Source organism: Peromyscus californicus, unplaced genomic scaffold, assembly GCF_007827085.1.
Source record: "Peromyscus californicus insignis strain IS unplaced genomic scaffold, ASM782708v3 Scaffold_21__1_contigs__length_65335640, whole genome shotgun sequence".
Taxonomy (NCBI): Eukaryota; Metazoa; Chordata; class Mammalia; order Rodentia; family Cricetidae; genus Peromyscus; species Peromyscus californicus.
The window spans coordinates 55,610,407-55,629,717 of NW_026294514.1; the positions used below are offsets into that span (position 1 = coordinate 55,610,407).

The following is a 19,311-nucleotide window of genomic DNA, read 5'->3' on the forward strand; positions in this document are numbered from 1 at the left end:
TGTCTTTATGAGAGGGGTTTCTTGTAGATTCACTTGAAGACAGCATTAGGAGAGTGTGTTTGCGGGGGTGAGTGACATCTGGAAACTGAAGACAGTATCCTCACCCTGGGAAAGCAGGCTCTAGAACAAGTGGCTTTCCTCAGAGGGCCACACTGGGGCTGAACAGGCAGCTGAGGGGTCCCATTCCCTCTTCCACACCCAGTCGGACACAGCCAGAGGAGAGGATTGACCAGCGCTTTATTGACTATTCCCAAAGGCCAGTGGCCTGTAGACTGCAGTGTTGTCGGAAGGTGATTACCGCCCTGTGTCCACAGGGTCCCATCTGTGGGGAGAGGGGCAGCTTTTCCCTGTTCCTTCCCCCCTCACCAGGCTGTGTCAGCAGCTTTGCCGTCCCCAGGCCTGGTGGCCTTGAGCTTTCTTTTGGTTCCTGCTACACTCCCAAGCCCCTCAGGAGGGCATAGTCTGGTGAGAGGATGCTCACAGCTTGTTCTTAGGACAACGTTGCAGGGCCTCCCTCAGGGCCTGGGCCAGGCGGTCCACGTTCTCCATGGTGGCATTGTAGCCCAGCAGGCCAATCCGCAGCACCTGGTAGGCACGGAACAGGTAGATCTCAGCCTCTGTTTGCATCCCTCTTCCTTATAGCAGCTGGTCAGGGTAGGGTACATTTACCACATGAGATCACCATCCATCCGGTATGCAGGAGGGAGGTGGCCTCATGCATGCCACACAGGGGCCAGAGCCAGCCTTCCCTTCTATACCCGAAACATAGAGAGAGTCCAAGGATATACCAAGGGAGGGTCACTCAGCACTCAGAGTGGACCTGGTAAAGCTGGTGATGTGTGACCTTCCTGGTATGGTGGAGTGGGCTGAGGACATTCTACCTGAGGTGATGGTGCTGCTCTGGGCCTTGCAGTGACCCAACACAGGGGGTGTGTGTGCAGCAGGACTCAGCACCAGGTGTCTCGTACCTCTGACCATAAAGCCCTGGCACTCCAGGAGCCCCCTCACCTTCTCCTCAGAGGGCCCAAGGCCACCAGAGATTTCAATGTGGAAGTGGTCCAGCACGTAGCTGACGATGTCCCTCCAGTTGTAACCAGCAGGCACAGTCACGGTGGTGATGGTGGGTAGCCGGATTGCCTGCAAGGAGTGCCAGCCTCAGCCATATAAGCTGGCACCCTTCCTACCCTCCAGGGCCATTCGTACCCTCTAGGATGATGCTCAGGTCTTTTGACCTGTGCTGGCTCTTAGAGTCCAGAGAAAGGGCCAGAAACTGGTGGCTGACACAGGGCTCCCTTGGCAGGGAACAGGAACCATCTGGAGATTGCCAAGATGCCCCCAGCCTCAGGAGGCTCAAGTCCCACCGAAACATGGCATTTGTTTTCACCAATTGAATATAGCCTCACCCTCCCCATTGGACTAGTGCCTGGGTCAGTCAGCTGACACCCCCTTCCTTTGGGCTCCTCACCGGGTCCTTCACAAAGAGCTGCAGGCCCAGCTCTTGCAGGCGTTTGTGCAGATATGCTGTAGCCTCCCTGTGCCGCTGCCAGGAATTCTCCAGGCCCTGTGGGGGAAAAGGTAACCATGACCAGCTGACAGGGTGGGAGCCCCTCCTTGAGATGGCAGGGCCCACAAGGCTCTGTGGCCTAGGTGGACTGGAACCCCAGGCCCTGAGGAGACAAGAGGGTCTATGCTGAGCCAACTTGAGGAAAGAGGGTATTTTCTAGGTCTGGGAGGGAGAGAGGTGGGTACCAGCCTCCAATGGGTACCCAGTGGGCCCTGGGGAGACAGGCAGGACACATTTCAAAGTGTAGATTGCCACTCCGGGAGGCTGGGGTTGCTGGCCACACGGGTGTGGCATGATCAGTCAGGTCCTATTCATTCTGACCCTGGACCTCAAGGAAATGTGATACATGACCTCTAGTAACTAGTTCTCTCCACTCTAGCCCCATAATTACTTCCAGGTCATATCTTGCCAACCAGCAACTGTTCATCTTCTTAGCGCACTGATCCACAGGCAAATGCTGCCAGAGTCCACTGAGCTTATCTCTTTCCCAATACTCTTCCTACTTCTAGCTACAAACTCTTGATCCTACATCAACACCTGGGGTTCTGAGATCACAGGTAGGTGCCGCCATACTTGGCTCCCCATGACTCCTTTCTTTTCCTTATCCAGCTCAGCCCTAGCCGCTGCTCCACAGGGATGTACCCCCAGTTCAGAGCCCTAGTTAGGGTATAGGTGACCGTCTAGATCATGGGTCACCACATTTCTAACCCATTCCTCATGGAGCAATTTTATGAGTAGTCCTAACAATACATACATAATAACCACAGCTCAGGGGCTCTTTCTGGCCTCTGTGGCTGGCAGTGGTCTACAAGGACCCAGAGGAAAGTGGCCAGGCTTTGGTTCTTTTTTCTGTCCTGTGACCTACACAACCAACTGGGCCTGTAGCCACACTTCACCTCCATTTCCTGAGAGTGGACTCTGCACCAGACACAGGCACTGACCTAGTCACACCCAGCTGGCCTGGAACCTGCACATGCCTGCAGAGTGCCAACCCCTTCTCGACTCTGGTAAGTGCTGCAGTGGCCAGGTGTGTCCCCAAGGCTCGTGCGGAAACTATCTTGGCTAGCAGTACAGGAACCATAGTGGTGCATAGTGGTGTTGGCTTCTGTCTGATGGTGAAGTTTGAAACCCAAAGTAGCCGGGCATGGGGGCACATGCATGCAATCCCAGAACTTGGGGGGTAGAATGGGAATTCAAGGCTAGCCTGGAACTCAGATACATAGCAAATTTGAGGCTAGCCTGAGCTACATGAGACTTCAGCTTTAAAAAAAAATAAAGTCAGAGTAACCTTTCTTGTTCCATCTGGCTCTCTGGCCAATGTTGATACTTCAGATATTTTATGATGGAGTAAGTGTAGGCCCTGGCCTTGAACTTAGATTTTTCAGCTTCCAAAAACTATCATCCAAATAAATTTAACTATAAAGTACTCTGCCTGTGTCATTCTGTTAGAATGACACAAACTAAGATAGCCATTGCTTTACCAACCAGGGGCTGCATAAACCCCATCCCTGAGACCCCTCTCACCATGCCTACCTCTCTCAGAGGCCCCCACTCTGTGTTGGGGAGCCTCCCTCTTACAGCCTCCCCTGTGCTCAGTAGCTGAAGGGTCAGATGAGAGTGCCTCTGTCTGTCTGTCCTGGGCTCTGTCCTCGAGTCTGCCCACAGTTAGTGCTCCACCCTCCTTGTTAAAGAAGCCGTTCCTTCCTTGGTCCTCCATGGGAAGAGCTCCATCTCCCCAGTTACACCACAGCTGATCCTACCCGGAAGCATGGGCCTGTCGGCAAACAGCGTCACTGCTGTCTCAGGAACCCTCTCGTTCCCTTTCTCCAGAGCAATCTGAGGGAGTCATGAGAAAGGAAGAATCCCACTGGTACCCAGTCTGAGGTGACTCAGGTCTGAGGGGCTTCCTTCTCTTCCCTTTCTCCTCCTCCTCCTCCTCCTCCTCCTCCTCCTCCTCCTCCTCCCCATCTCCCTGGCCGAAGTCCCTCCTATTACCTGCTCTGAAATGAGCGCCAGGCTCTCCCTCAGGCAGTATAAGCTGGTGACCGGCGTGGTATGGTGAATTCTGGGGAACAAAAGAAGAGCCTGGTCCAGTGTCATGGTAAGGACAGGGACAGGAGCTGATTGTCCCACCCCAGCAGCTCAGGATCTAGGGCAGGAGCCAACCATTTCCCAGGGACACTTTTCTGCTTCAGAGTCACAGAGTCAAGGATGCCGAGGAGGGAAAGCCCCCCAGGGCCTGGCAACATGGAGGGGAAGGGAAAGGGAAGAAATACAGAGTTGATCGCCTTCCTACCAAGACTCCATCCTCCTGTGAAGCCCGCCCTGGACCCCTTGCACCCACTAGTCTCCAGCACCATTCTGGTTCCCTGGCTTGTGTTTAACACAAGACCACTCAGGATTATGACCACGGTGGACTACGGAATCTCTGGCTAACCTTCCAAGAGGGGTAAACTGAGGCCTGGAATGGAAGGCTATAGCAGAGCCAGGTGCAGAAAGCTGATGGAGGACAAGGATTATGGAAATGGTCGTGGGGGCTGTTTATTGGACCTGAGTCTCTGGGTGACAAGTGAGGCCTAAATGTAATGGTTAGCACAGGAGTCTCCAATTAGAGCACGGAGGCTCAAAGGCACAGAGGCATGGGATGCAGAACTTGGCATGCACGGCTGATAAGAGGTTGGATGCAGGGGACAGCCACCCTCCCACCCTCATCCCTGCCCGACACTCACACTCTGGTCTTGCCCTCACAGCCCCACAGCTTGGCCAAGTACGTGATGTCTGTGTAGAAGGAGACGGGCTTTGTCCGCCGAGTGTAGACCTTGTGTCTGGGCAAGAGAAACCGGCCTGAGTACCCGCCCCTGGCCTTGGGACTGTCCTGTGTCAATATGGGAGTTCAGGGGCAGAAAGCTTACTGTAGAGCTGTGCTCACGGGAGCTTGTGAGCATGTGCAGGCTGCCCAACCCTCTGAGATCCGAATGGATGTGACTGTCACGTGGGTACCTAAGCCCACGGCCCCACCACGCTTAGTCTCTTCATTTCTTCAACTTCTGCCCACAGGCTTGTCCTGCCTCATTTCTCAGGGAAACTGAGGCTCAGGCTTGGGTTGCACATGCTTTCCAAGGCGGGGCTCCCCAACCCTTCACTCCGCTCCTGATGAGTTTCCTCCCCTCCTACACAGCTCTCAGCTCCCACTTTCCCTAAGGCACCGCTGGTGTCTGATATGACAGCCAGGAAGAATCCCTGACCATACCAAAATCGCCTCATTTGGGTTGGCACCCAAGGGCTCTTTGCAGCTGATGGTCATTACCTGCTGACCTCTCTCTCTCTCTCTCTCTCTCTCTCTCTCTCTCTCTCTCTCTCATGACCCTGTCTGTCCCTCCAACCCCCCACCAGCCTGGCTCGGGATCTAGACACCAGGAGCCTTAGATGATGATGGAATTGCAGAGTGAGGGGTCGTTTGTGCCCTGTCTCTGGCAGGTCCTGGAAGCTGGGCTGGGCTCTGAGCATCCAGACACATTGGATTAATCACCTCTTAGCATGACACTGGGAGTCTCCAGAATGCCAGCCTCTGATCCTACCCACAGCCCGGGCCCTGGCATGTGTTTGCCTCCCCACCTCCACCCCCAGCACTACCACTACCCTGTGAGCCAGCTTTGGAGCACATCTTGGCTTTTAGGACATCCCAGGAGGGTGAGCAGGAAGAGGTTTCAACATGGAGACTTTCCCTCCCTCCCTCTAAGGGCAAGCAGCACCCCAATCTGCATCCACACCCCAAGGTGAAGTGTGAACTACTCACTTGGCCTTGTCACTGAAGGAGATGAGGGAGATCCCTGGTGGGGCGTTCAGGACCTTCTGGGAGCCCGAGTACAAGACGTCAATGCCTAGGATGGGGATGGAGAAGGGGATGGCTGAGATCCCACAAAGGAATTTACCAAATAGGTGTGTTTGTCCATGCCAGACCGTGTTCTGTGACTGGCGGATCAAGATTTCACCGAGATGTGGACACCAGGAGGCATATGGGAGAGCCCGAGTTTCAGATCTCAGCATTGTTTCATCATACTTATGACCTCAGGCTGGAGCCTCTCATAACCCTGTGAACAGCCAGGCCGGGGCAGTATAACGTGGTGTCTGAGGGATGGCCCCGATACCTGCAGTGCTGGAGTTGCTGCATCTGATACACAGGGCCCAGCCTTTCCTCCTCCTGTCTCTTCCTATTGCAGCTGGAAAGCCTCCCAAATACTCGCAGGGTAGCATCTGCTTCCTGAAGCCCCCACACACACCCACACCCTATCTGATGGCCTGGCAGAAACTCGGGCTGTGGTGTATGTGTGGTGTGCCCCCCAAGGGCTTACGTGTTGGAAAGTTGGTCCTCAGTGTGGTGTGGGAGGGTTGGGGCCTCTAAGAGGCCAGGCCTGTCGGGAAGTGATTGGGTCACTGGCTGTCCTCGGGAATTGGCCCTGCCTAGTTCTCAGGAAAGGGTTGTTAGGAAAGTGCAGGTCTTTCCCTTCCTGGTCTCTGGCTTTTCATTCCACCCTGTGATTGCTTCCCCTTGTTTACCGTGTTGCTGTCTTCGATGAGGTGATGCAGCCAGGACCCACGCCAGAGACCCTGCCATGCTGTCTGACTAGCAGATGTCAAGCTACATGACCTCTTTTGCCAGGGCCTCTGGAGACAGGGCCGTAAACCCAGTTACCCAGGTCCAGTGGTAGGCCTACAGGAACTGTCATACTGAGCATTCTGTAGTCTCACGGTTTGCCAGTGTGTGTGACCCGGAATATGCGGGAAGGGGTGTCGGGCATGCTCTTACCTTGCTGGTCCATGTAGATGGGGACCCCGCCCAGTGATGCCACAGAGTCCACCAGGAATAGGCACTGGTACCTGAGGAGTCATGGGCATTGAGGCAACGCAGGGAAGCAGGAGGGAATCCTGGGAGTTCAGATTTCAGCCTGGACTGGGTGTCTGGCAGGGGTGGGGGTGGGGCTTGAAAGTCTTTGGAAGGGCAGCAAGGAAGCAGAGATGGGTCTCTCTCACTTCCTACATGGGGTCCCTTCCCTGAGGTAGCTCCTTGAAACCAGAAGAGCTGTAGGGTTGGGTTGGGCAGGTATCTATACCGGGGCCTGAGTGGGTGGGTCATGACCCAGATGGCTGTGCCGCAGGACCTCTCAGAGAGAGATGAGGGTCAGCCTAAGCAAGCAGAGTTCTGGGTGCCAAGAGCCAGCGTGGGCCCCAGAAACCTGGCAGCACAAAGGTCTGGGTCTCCCTCTACCAATAGCTACACACTTGGCCAACTGCCACAAACACATGGCCTTTAGAGGCCAGAGTCCAGCTCGAGTAACAGCGATATTCATCCTCTTCTACCCAGGTTTCCCCATAGAACCATGTAGGCACAGCCATGGGCCAAGCTTGAGCCCCATAGTCTAATCATGCCTAGGCAGGACTCAGTGTGTGGGACTCTTTTGGTGGGGGCCCTGCCCATATGGGCTCCATGACCCTGAGGACCATGGTAACTCTGCCATGGTAACCCTCTATGGCTGTGGAGAGGTCCTCTTCTGCCCTGTGGTCAACTCTACAGACAGCAGGGTTGGCTTCCAGAGGGGCTACCCCGTCCTGGAGCACCTCTCCTGTAAACCCCTGGGTGGGGGTGGGGAAGAAGTGCAGGCAAGGGGCAGCTTTGGTGCCTGGAGACTCTTTGAGTGAGGTGAGAGCAGGCTTTGAGATGCACACGGTGGGCAGCACCAGCCCTTGCTAGCCCTGGGACCTCCAAGGCCAGTACCACTGTAGTGGCGTCTGGCTAAAGGGTACTCGGTCCTACTCCAGCCACTGCATCCTCACCCAATAAAAGCTGACCACACATATTCAGCCTGGAGCAAACCCTCCCACGTCATCGTGGGACAGTGGCAGGTGAACTGGGGACAGTTGGGATACCTCGCCACTGTCAGCCCTGCAGCTCCCTGCCGGCATCATCCAGCCAGGCTGCATGCTTTGCTCTGCCCTGATACTGCCACCCTAGGTCAGACTCACCTGTGGCAGAGCTCCCCAAAGCCATCTAGGGGTTGCACCACACCAGTAGATGACTCCCCGTGGGTCAGGAACAGCAGTACTGGTTTGTGCCGGGCCAGGCCCTGAGGGACAGAGGTGACAGCCGTGAGCAGAACTGCTGGGGACCTCTGCCTGGATCAGCCAGCCCCTTACAGAGGGACATTGGCATGTGAGGGCAGAGTTGGGATCATCCACATATACCCAGCTCCCTCCAAAATGGAGCAGGCCGACTAGAAAGCAAGACCGTGATGTGCCTCACCTTTCTGTCAGTGAGTGCTGATGGGGGGACCTGGGTGGAAGGCTTTGCCAAGATGAAAAGGTGGCCAGCATCCTGCCTGGTGTGTAGGTTGGGACTGGCCTGACCCCACAGGGAGGGGCTGTCATCCTGGAGTTCAGTAACGAGTTGTGCCTCCCTGCCCCCACATAGCCTGCAGCCACACTGGCCCTGCCCACGGGCCTACATCCCAGACTCCATTTCATTTTCAGACAGAGGTAGGCTTCCCACCTGTTCCTAAGAACTGGATCCCCTTCTATGGCTAGTCATAGACACTAAGACAGATGTTGAGCAAGCCACAGGCCTCAGCATCCCAGCCCACCCCCTCCTGGGATGACTCAGTTCTCAGTACCTCCTCCACCTCCTGCAATGTGTAGTGTTCTCCAGGGTCCTTGATCATCTGGTGCACATGGGCTCCTGAGGACAGGGGCAGAATGGGGAATAAACAAGAACTGGCGTGGGGGACCCCATTCATGCTGGCCTCCAGGTGGCCGTACTATAGAGGGAGAGGAGCATGCTCAGTGAGGGCTGATTTTCGCTTAGATGCAGCACTGTCCTGGCCTCCAGGGCTTTGAGTCCAGAGCTTTGAGAAGTCCCTCCTCAGGCTACAGTACCCGAGGCTCTTGGTGGCCTCATCATATAGTGTCTATAGAGGTCACTTTGAGCATCGCAGGTGGGATGAGATCCCACCTAACCCAAGTGTAGTTCACAGAGATCCCACACCATTTGATGAAAGACGGAAGGAATGAAGGGTAAGAGGATGAAGCAGACCTTGATCCTGTGGGTCTGGTGACTCCAGGAACCGAGCATATGTCCTGATGGTCACATGCACCTGTTCACACCAGTGTCCTAGCAGGAAAAGAACCTGAACCACCCTGGTCTCAGTGAAGGACAAAGAGGAGCCTGAATGACTGATGTGCCCTTGGGTCCCTAGCCCTATCCTACTTTGGCTACTTTTGAAAAAGGTGGCCTAGGGGCTGGAAAGATGGCTCAGTGGTTAAGAGCACTGGCTCCTCTTTCAGAGGACCTGGGTTCAATTCTCAGCACCCATGTGGCATCCCACCACTGTCTGTAAATCCAGTTCCAGGGGATCTGATACCTTCACACAGACACACATGCAGGCAAAACACCAATGCACATTAAAAAGAAAGGAAGGAAGGAAGGAAGGAAGGAAGGAAGGAAGGAAGGAAGGAAGGAAGGAAGAAAGAAAGAAAGAAAGAAACAGAGAGAAATAGAAAGAAAGGAAGGAAGGAAAGGAAAATGGTGGCCTAACAGGAAGTGACTGAGAGCTGCACACCCTCCTGGGCTCTCTGGCTGTCCATCAACACTGCGACTATGCACTTGTGAACCGTGCAGGCCATTTGCAGAGGCTGGGGTCTACCAGGAAGTCTGGGGGCATGCCTGCCCTCTTCCATCCTCAGACTGTGGAGGGAGAACTGTTCCTAGGTCCACATTTTACAGATGAACAAGGCTCTGAGATTTGGGGAGGGAGTAAGCCTCTGAAATTCCAGTCTTCCTGAGGCCCCCAGAGAGCTGCTGGGGCTCAGACAGGGGGTGTTCCTGCAGAACTTCTTCCATGCATTCCAGAAACAATCATGCTCTAACTCTGGAAGGCCAGGCTGCTGTCGTCTGCTGGGGCAGGGAGAAGACCCTGGTGCCTGCCTGGAGGAAGCAGCAGCTGGGGGATGGGAGGTGGAGGCATTAGGTCCACAGGAAGGAGTGCCCAGCAGGATTGTACAGGTCTGACCTGTTAGAGATAGCTTCAGGATTTCCCCAGGAGGCCTTTGGAGGGATAACATTGGGACAGGGGGGATAACACGGTGTCATAGGCAACTCTCTCCCTTACCAATGCGCTCAGCAATCTCAGCAGCCCGCATCCCCCAGATGCCATTGGCTCCAACTAGAAAGGAGTCCCCAGGCTCTAGGAGGTTGAACAGGGCAGTCTCCATGGCACAGTGTCCAGAGCCGCTGACAACCAGCGTGAGGGGGTTCCTGGTCTGGAACACGTACTGGATGCCTTGCTTGATCTCATCCATGATCTAGACAGTGGGCACACAGGTGAGACCCTTTCCTTTGCCCGCCACCTAGCGATCACCACCCCTAAATAGAGGCTGTTGCCACCAAGGCCTACCTGAAACATCTCTTTTTGCATGTGGCCAATCATCCTCAGCCCTCCGGCCGCCAGCACTCTTGGAGTCAGGTTGGACGGCCCTGGTCCCAACAGGAGCCGCTTAGGAACTGACAGGGGCTTGCTCAGGGCCTCTGGTGGTGGCACCAGCAGCTGGTGGGAGCCCATGGTCCGTACCCAACCTGCTGCTCTGGTGCCCAGCGTCACACTGGTCTTGGTCAACATCCAGAACATTTCCCAACTAGCTCTGCGCTGGACTCAGAGGTGAGGCCTGGTTGGTGAGTCCCTGTTGCTCCTGCCCTTTTATTGTCAATTTAACCCTGATCGATGTTTGTCCTTCTGTCAGGATGGACAGGACAGTGGAGATGTTGGACTTTCTGCAGGGGGTGGGGAACCTCTGGTGTCCTGTTGAAGAACAGCAGTATGACAAGTATCCCACCCGCTCCCTGGGTCCCCACGCAGCCCAGCCAGGGGTCTGAAAGTTTCTTCAAGAGTCAGAGAGCAAGTGCCTGAGGCCTGTAAGACCAAAATATTGCAACCACCTGCCTAAGCAGTGGGTCCCATAGCAGCCAGGATGGATGTGGCTGCATTCCAATACAGCCTCATTCATTGGTGCTGCCTGTGTGTGAATGGTGTAGGATTACCCTCTGCATCATGGGTTAGCCTCTCAGGGGCATGAAGAAAACGGACTGTCTCTCCCTCCATTATCAATCACCAGTAGCTCCTCAGATGGGATGGGATTTGTGAGCTCCTGCCCCATTCACGCTGGAAATTTGGCTGGCTTGAAAAAAAAAAAAAAGAGCATGTGAAGTTGGTTAAGGGGTGGATTTGGTCAAAACACATTACACACATGTAGAAAATTCTCAAGTAATAAAAAAGAGTCACTCTTTAGGTCAGAAAAAATCAATCAATAAATCTTTTTAAAAGATTTCAAAGACAAAACACTATATGGTTTTGTTTTTTATATGTTGATAACTAAAAATGGTTTGTTGCAGACATATATTTATATTGGTGGGCAAATCTGTCCATAGACTCTCAGAGGTTAAAGAGGAAGAGAAAATAAAACACTATTTACAGAATCTTACCATGTCCTAACTACAATGCTTTGTTCATATTCTGCCTTCTAGTAAAGGAATATCTTTGTCAAGAATGTGTGTGTGTGTGTGTGTGTGTGTGTGTGTGTGTGTGTGTGTGTGTGTGTGTGTATTTCATTCACATTCCCAAAGCAGGGTATGGGGCCCAGAGACTGTAGCTTGCTGACCCTGGCTTGGCAGACGGACAGGTGCATTTCAGCAAATGTATATGTGTGTGTGTGTGGGGAGATTTCACCACATCCTCCCTCACTGAGAGCCTGCATGGAGACACGGAGACCTCCACCTCACTTCATGCACTCACTGAGACACTGAATGGAGACTGGCGCCCCTCAATATCCCCTTCATGCAGTTAGCCACACGACTATACCCTCACACAGGTCATACTCATATTTAGACATTAACTTTCACACTCATGATCACACACAGACTCATACAAGTCACACTCACAGAACTCACATTCACACACACACACACACACACACACACACACACACACACACACACCTCTCACACTGACACACTGACTCATATATGTTCCACACACTCATACAAATTCTCACACTCTTGCATATGTGCCAACTCACGTACACTGATTCTCACACTCAGGCACTTGCACAACCACACATCTCTCTCACACACGAGCATGTTAACTTCTATATTCACACCAGCTCTTACACACACACACATACATCAATTCAAACTCATTCTTACACTCACATAGCTGCCAGCTCACCTGCTGTGAATATGCTGAGTTCTGATCTTTTGGAAATAGCGATTTCCCACATCCCCCCCCCACCCCGCCCTGTCAGAAATCTCTCGAGTCAAGTTCACACTCATAACCAACCAGCTCTTACAGAGCTCTCTCTGCTTGCCAGGTCAACATTGAGGAAGAATGAATGAAAACTCGGGGCCGGGCGGTGGTGGCGCACGCCTTTAATCCCAGCACTTGGAAGCAGAAGCAGGTGGATCTCTGTGAGTTCGAGGCCAGCCTGGTCTACAGAGTGAGATCCAGAAGAGGCTCCAAAGCTATACAGAGAAATCCTGTCTCAATAACAACAAAACACAACAATAACAAAAGAAAAAGAAAAAAGAAAACTCGGGTTCCTAAAGAGGAGGAGCCAGCCTAAACTTAGGGTCCTGGGAAGTACAGAGGCTTCATAATCCCCCCTCCCTGCTTTGGTAAGGCCCCGCCCCTGTAACCCAGCATGAGAGGAGGCGGGGTGTGTGCTGTCCTCTGAAGACTAGGTTTGCTGACAGCAGTGGTTATTTCTTCATGGTGCTCAGGGGCCAGGCTGTAGCCTCACAGGACCTGAGGCCCCTCTAATGGGGCAACCCTGGGCTTTGACAGTTGAGGTCACATGAATCCAAACACAGCAGGAGCCAGCACAGTGTCTGGGAAACAGTGGTGACCCAGGGACCTGCTCTGAGCTGGACAGAGCACAGGGTACAGGGCTGACTAGTCAGGATCAGGTTCATTCTGTGGTCAGCCTGCCCACACCTTAGAGGACCAAGCTTCCAAGGCCCAGGTCATCCCCTTCCTTCATTCCAAGTGTCCTCAAGGTGTCATCACCGAGACCATCACCCTGGACTCGGGGATATAGCTGAGGACCTGCTGTCTTTGGAGCAGCCCCTGCTTCCTCACGGACAGCCCTCCCGCTCAGCTCAACCTTGCTGTCGCCTCCTTGCCTCTGAGCATCTTCTTTCCTCCAGGGCCTCTCCCCGGTCCATCAGGCCCTAATCCCAGAGATTTTCTGGACCATTGTCTTTTGCTAGCTCTGGGTCTTGGGTGGCTTTGTCTCTTTCATTTCCTCACATTCTCGTCTGCCCATCTAGCAGATACGTCTGGGCTCCTAACACAGTGGTCTTTCTGCCTGGGATGTTTGCCCCCTTCTTGGCTCTGCTCCCTCTTGGAATTCTGGGAACTGTCCTTCACTGGAACTTCTGCACGCTTTTGGGTGACCTTCCTCAGGCCAAGGGCACCTCCTTCAGGCCACGTGCGTAAGTGTGACACGGTGCATTTACCACCTGTGAGGCACTCCGTAGCTCTGTGTGCCCAGTATGGCTCATGGGAGGTACAGAACATGAAGGGCCACTCTGAGGGGTGTGGGTGCAGCCCACCTTGAGTCAGGAAGGTCTGCACTTTGCTCCGGCCAAAGCAGGCTCACCTGTGCCGACAGAGCTAGGAACCAGAGGAGTTGTTGCAACCCGGGAGGGCGTTGTCACAGGCCTCACACTGATTGGGAGCTGGGGCCCTGACAAGACAAACATCAGGCCAGGTAACGACCTCGGTTTCCCTGGAGACAAAGGCCACCTGGGCCTGGCAGCTCCAGCCTCCACGTCAAGCTGGAAGAAGCATCCTGGAGTTGGTGTGTCAGATGGGAGCCAGAAGTGTGTCCAAGGGTGGGTGTGTCAGATCCCCACTGGAACCTGGGTGGCTGAGGGGTCCCAGCAGGCTCCTAGCTCTCCACAGAGTCCCCGGTGGGTCCAGGCCCATCACTCCACACCACAGTCTGAAACAGGGAAGACAGCTGCTCTGGCCTGCGGGTCCAGAACTTGTGTGCTGAAGGAGCATGCTCTGTGCCACACAAGCTATAATGTCGCCTGCTCCTGAGGTGGGGTCCCTTACTTCTCTTCCAGGCTGCTTGCTCCTGTCAACAGCTCTAAGGGGCACTGCTCTGTGGCATCCAGGCTGGAGTGACCACTGAGAGCAAAGAGTGCATCTCCCTCACAGCCAGTATAAATGTCCGTCTGCAATCAACAATATTTAGTTATCAACACATAAAAAGCAAAGAACATACAACATTTTGTCTTTAGAATCTTTTAAAGATTTATTGATTTTTCTAATCTGAAAGAGTGACTTTTATTATTTGAGGATTTTATACATGAATGTAATGTGCTTTGATCAAACCCGTCCTTTCTCTCCTCCCCCAATTTCTCCCTTATCCCCCCTCCAGCAGAACTAACTGTGCCTATTAGCCAGCTGACACGGCTGAGCGTCTCTGCAGAGGGGGAGGGTCCAAACTCAAGCTGCCCTCTGCAGGTCAGGGGGATCTGTGTGGCAGACATTGGTCTTTGCCGGGTGTATGTCTCCAGAACCAATCCCATCAAGCAGCCTGTAATCAGACCGCCGGACCTGGGTGTCTGTTTTGGTGGGTGGTGATAAGTACCATAGGCCAATGTCCTGACCACCTGTGGAATCTGACACAGTTTCTTCACCTGTCCTTGGGCTCAGGACACAAGGCACTCAGACATGAAATGTGGACACACATGCCAGACTCAGCATGGGAGAGAGGACAGCGGAAGGCCTGAAATCCAGTTAGAAAAAGGAAACACCAATCTGGACTTCTTTTCTGAACAGCAGTATCACATCCTGACTTAGGGTCCCAGGGTAGACGTCAGGGGCCCAAGGGGATGAGTTGGAGGGAGGAGGTGGATAATGTAAATACAGTATTTATATGTAAAATTCTAAAAAAAAAAATAAAAATTGCTAAAAGACAACTTAAACCTTTAAAAGAGACTTGTGCTCTATCGTAACCTGTCTTCCTTCGGACCCTGTGGCTGGACCGTTTGTTTATTCAGGGCACTGTTCCCATCCATGTTCTCTTACCCCACTATCCTGCCTTATACAAGTCTTGCACATCTGGGTCCCAGACAACATCTGTACCAATGCTCTGTCTTCAAAGGGATGTCTTGGGTCACAAGGCAAATACAGGTTCAAAGTAGGAACCAGGTCTCCCTCCTGGACCCTATCAACCTGAAACAGTGCTCATTCCTCATGCCACCCTTGACAGCTTGATAGACTTTGGGGCATCCCTCCCTGGGCAAGGAGCAGGGGTCCTGCTTAGGAATTTGGTATAACCCCTAAACCCGAAAGCTCAGGAGCCGGGCTATTAGGGGTTTCCCAGGAGGCCACCAGCGTCCCTCTCCTGGTCTTACTGGTCTAGGCATGTTTTCATGGGTGTGGCACTAACTGAGTAGAGTTGGGCTTCCTAGAACAGGGAATCCTCAACCCCATCTTCAAGACCCTCCCAAATCTCCCACCTCAGGGACTGTGAAAGGCTCACTGTGGGCTTGGGGAGCATAGGGCTGGCCTCCTGGACATGGTAGTGTAGGGACGGCCTTGAAGGGTCACTTCAGCCCTCCAGTCTGAGATCTGGACAGAGTGGCCTTGGCTCTAAAGCAGGAGGAGACACTCAAGCCCCAAAGGCTTCGGTGGCCAAGGAGATTACAGATGATGGGTTTGCCGGATCTCCTGCTGTGGTCTCGGAGGCTTGGACCCCACAAGTCTAGGAGGTCTCCACCCCCACCCCACAGGACAGCCTATCACTCATTTCTGGCCAGTGACATAGACATAAACCGGAAGGTGGAATTTCCCAAGGTGCCTTCCAGGCAGGTGGGCTTGCTGCCTCAGTCAGTCACATCTAGAGTCTGCCCGCACATGCATGGTAGCGAGCATCCCAGTACTGTCCAGGAAATGGGCACAGTCCACACCAGTCCTGGTGGTTATGGTTGTTATGCCCTCCTAATATATGTTCTAGTCCTGACCCCTGATGCTTCTGATGGTGACCTTGTATTTAGGTCTTTACAGATGTGGTAAGATGGGTCATTCTGCATTAGGGTGGGCCTAATCTCATGACTGCTAACCATATAAGAAAAGGGAATTTATACACACACACACACACACACACACACACACACACACACACACACAGAGAGAGAGAGAGAGAGAGAGAGAGAAAAAGACACACACACAAAGACAGAGAGAGAGAGAGAGAGAGAGAGAGAGAGAGAGACTGAGAGAGAGAGAGATGCACAGAGAGAGAGACTGAGAGACAGAGAGAGATACAAAGACAGAGACAGAGAGAGAGAGACACACACCCTGCGTCACACAGTGACAACTCAGGAACCAGGCGAGGCAGCCACAGCCTGGGACAGTTACAGTCACAGAAAGCGGAGGAAGCAGGTAGGACACTAGCCTGGAGGCCCCAGAGACGGGCCTGCAGACACCTGGATCTTGGACAGCTTGGCATTTGTCATCACAGCCACGGGGGACATTAGCCAGCGCTGAAGTCTGGTCTACCTAGGGTTTTGTCATCAGTACTTGTAGGCACCGACCGAGCTCAGGGCTGCTGCTCACCTCCTAAGTGTCCATCCCAGCTTCCACCCTGCCTGGGTCCTCAAGCCTCGGGGCTGCTGTCTCCTCAGGGCTGCTGTCTCCAGGCTTTCCCTGCTTCACTTTGACTCCTCGGCTCACATTTAGCTGCTCCTCTGAGGCCGTCACTGTGGCTTTCTCAGTCCCTTACTGTTCTTTTCCTGGATAAACCCCCAAAGAGTTGTGAAATTCTGAGGCAGGGAGCACATAAGAGTGGGAGCAACTCCTCATTCCAGCTCTCACAACTCTCACAACCTACTGAGTACTATGTCAAGATCAAACCGCAGCAAGAATGTACAATGCCTTGTGGCTGCCTGCCAGGGAAGTGCAGGCTGAGTAACCAGGCAGGTGCCTGCCACGCCCAGTCTTGCCTCCCCCGGTTTCTGTGGAAAGGTCTCAAAACTTTTTGTGTGGCTGTGAAGGTTTCTAATCCTGAGAACTACTATCCTGGCCCTACAGTCCTTCTGTGCCTGGCCATTAGAAGCACGGAGGGACACTGTCCAAGAGTTAGAAAATCAGACCCACTGTCTTTACCGCGTGGGATCTACATGGTGTATGTGAGTGGGTGGGGGAAGCGGGGGAGCAGTGCCTCTGGAGCTGGGTTCAGTCCACCAGCATCTGAGGGATTTTGAAAGATTGACAGACACAACGTGAGGGAAGATGCTGGTGACCCATTGCCATCAGAGCTCCCTAGCCTCTCCTGGGATCCCCTAACTCTCTTTTGGGTCCTCTGGCCTTCCCTGAACTCTCCTGACTTTCCCTGGACCCCATAAACCTCCCTAGGTTCCTCTGGTCTCCTATGGGATTTCTCAGACTCTCCTTATTCTCCCTGGCCTTCCTGGGGGTCCCTTCAGCATCCTTTTGGACTCCTGGTCCCTTTTTAGGCTCCCCTGGTCTCCCTGGAGTTCCTCTGATCCTTCCTTACCTTCTGCTCCCCTCTGGCCTTCCTTGGATCCCTGACCCTCCCTAGGTTCCCTGAGATTCTCTTGACACTTCCTGATGCTCCCTGGGATCCTCTGACCTTCCCTGGGATCCCCTGACTGCCCTCAGGCTCTCTGGGGCTTCCCTTGGGATCCCCTGACCCTCTTTGGGTTCCCCTAACCTTCCTAGGCTCCCCGGGTCCTAGTGCCACCTTTCCGCTTCGGCTTGAACTTTGGACCCTTTCCTTGTAATAGGTCACAGCTGTGAGTGAACTGTTCTCTCCAATTAAAAGATGTGTGCATCCTGTCCTCACAGCTAGGTAAGTCCCTGAGAAATACAATGATTCTATGCCAGGGGACTATGACCTCAACATAGCAGGCACCGGTCCGGCACCCACATCTGCAGGGGCCCTGGGATGGCCAGAGTGCCAAACGCATCAGCCCAAGACAGGAGGGCTCAAAGGGACTCTCGGGAGATCATGAGACGCAGAAACCTGTGCTTGAACTCACCCTACCTAAGGAGCTCTCAGCCAGGAACTGTAGGAGATAGACAACGTGTGCTCCCCTCGGAAACAGCGACACCCAGTGGCCAAACTGTAGCAACCGTGTGTCACACACCCACTTCCTCACAGGCTAACAACTTCCTCGTTTTGTTTTGTTTTTTAAAGGCAAGAAGAGTTGCAGGCAAAGGCATGAGGTGTAGAGTATTTTGCACAGGCTTTTTAAAAATCACCGTGACAAATACGGGAAAGAAACGGTTTGAAGAGTTTGTTTTTCTCCTGGTTTCAGCCCACAATCAGCTTGTTTGGGCATTTCTAGGCCTGTGTGGAGCTGAACATCCTAATCGCCAGGATGGAACAGAAGAACCTGCTCACACTGCATGGTAGCTGAAGAAGCTGAGAGATGACAGAGAGGGAGCCAGAGAAAGATAAAGTCCCCTAGGAACATGGCCCTGTTGACCTCCATCATACCTCCATGTTTCCATCATCCATCAATGGATTAATCTATTGATTATGTCAGAGCTCATGATTCAAATTCCCTCTCAATGACTGGGTCTGCTCGTGAAGGCAAGCCTTCAGCCTATGGGCACTTGTGAGGTAGGGGCACTTCCAAACCATAACATGGAGGGACACAGAAAGGTCCAAAGAGGACCTGAACCTATGCCAGCGCTGCACACAGTGCCTTGGACATGGCATGTGGTTGCAGATTCTGCAATCAACTTGTGAGAGGGCAACCTGGGAAGCTGGACACCGACCTTCTGCGTAAGGAACTCTGAGCCCAATGGCAGTGGCCTCTGGCAGACACAGTCTGTGAGCAGACAGATGTGTGAGGCAGTGACAGGTGACGTGCTCCTGCAAGGCCAGAGCAGGGAGGCTCACCTCACTCTGACCCAGCTGGACCAGAGTTTGGCAAACAGAAACATCCAGGGCAGCGTAAGTGGGACAGAGAGGCAGTCACGTGGCCTTCAGTCCTGGGGGGTGGAACAGCCTCCAGAGAGGAGCCAAGATGGTTGGGACATGAGCAGCAGGCCAAGCTCTAAGCCAGGAGTACACCTTGATGAGGAGGACTGTCAGGAGTAATGGGCAGGAGGGAAAGAGCCTACAGAGGCTTGTGCCCCCGGCAGAGTCACTCAGAGTCCAGGTGGCTTTGGTGGGTTCAAAGCCCTGGGGGAGGTGCTGGTGGACATAGCTGTGGGTTAAGATGCTTCCTGCCCTCACTGACAGGGCTATGCCACAGGTCTCCCAGAGCCTCTGATTCAATGCTCCACTTGTCACCCTCACAGAAGCTAGAAGGGACTTTCTAAAGTGGGAGTCGTCCCCAGATCCACCTGGCCAGTGGCCTAGTGCCCACACAGCATACAGATTCTATGGGTGCTGCCCAGATGGTTTCAGATGGACCCTTCTGGCTGGCCCTGCAGCATCACTGAAGCCCAGCTCTTCATTGGCAATCTAGCCAGACGCTGAGCACCACACAAGTGTGGCTGCGTCTGTCATCTTGGCATCCCCTGTCCCTAACTGGGACGCTAACCCTTTACCTTGCTAATCCATGTCCCTTGAACAGTCTCAGCTTATTTTTCTGTAGGATAAGAATAGACCACGTGAACCCTGCTTGGGGGTCCCCTTATTCCCTAGTTGGGAAA

At 53.5% G+C, this 19,311-nt stretch overlaps 1 protein-coding gene across 1 annotated transcript; it reads right to left on the bottom strand.

The window, feature by feature from the left end:
• Positions 1–477: 477 nt before the first annotated feature.
• Agxt (alanine--glyoxylate aminotransferase) lies at positions 478–10,248 on the bottom strand. Its single transcript, XM_052749278.1, has 11 exons — positions 10,009–10,248; positions 9,724–9,916; positions 8,230–8,294; positions 7,586–7,686; positions 6,372–6,442; positions 5,361–5,445; positions 4,294–4,389; positions 3,560–3,629; positions 1,466–1,561; positions 1,009–1,137; positions 478–585 (listed from the first exon to the last, which is right to left on the bottom strand). Exons 1-11 carry the CDS (start codon positions 10,237–10,239, stop codon positions 478–480), a joined length of 1,245 nt encoding a protein of 414 aa, XP_052605238.1. The 5' UTR covers positions 10,240–10,248.
• Positions 10,249–19,311: the final 9,063 nt, after the last annotated feature.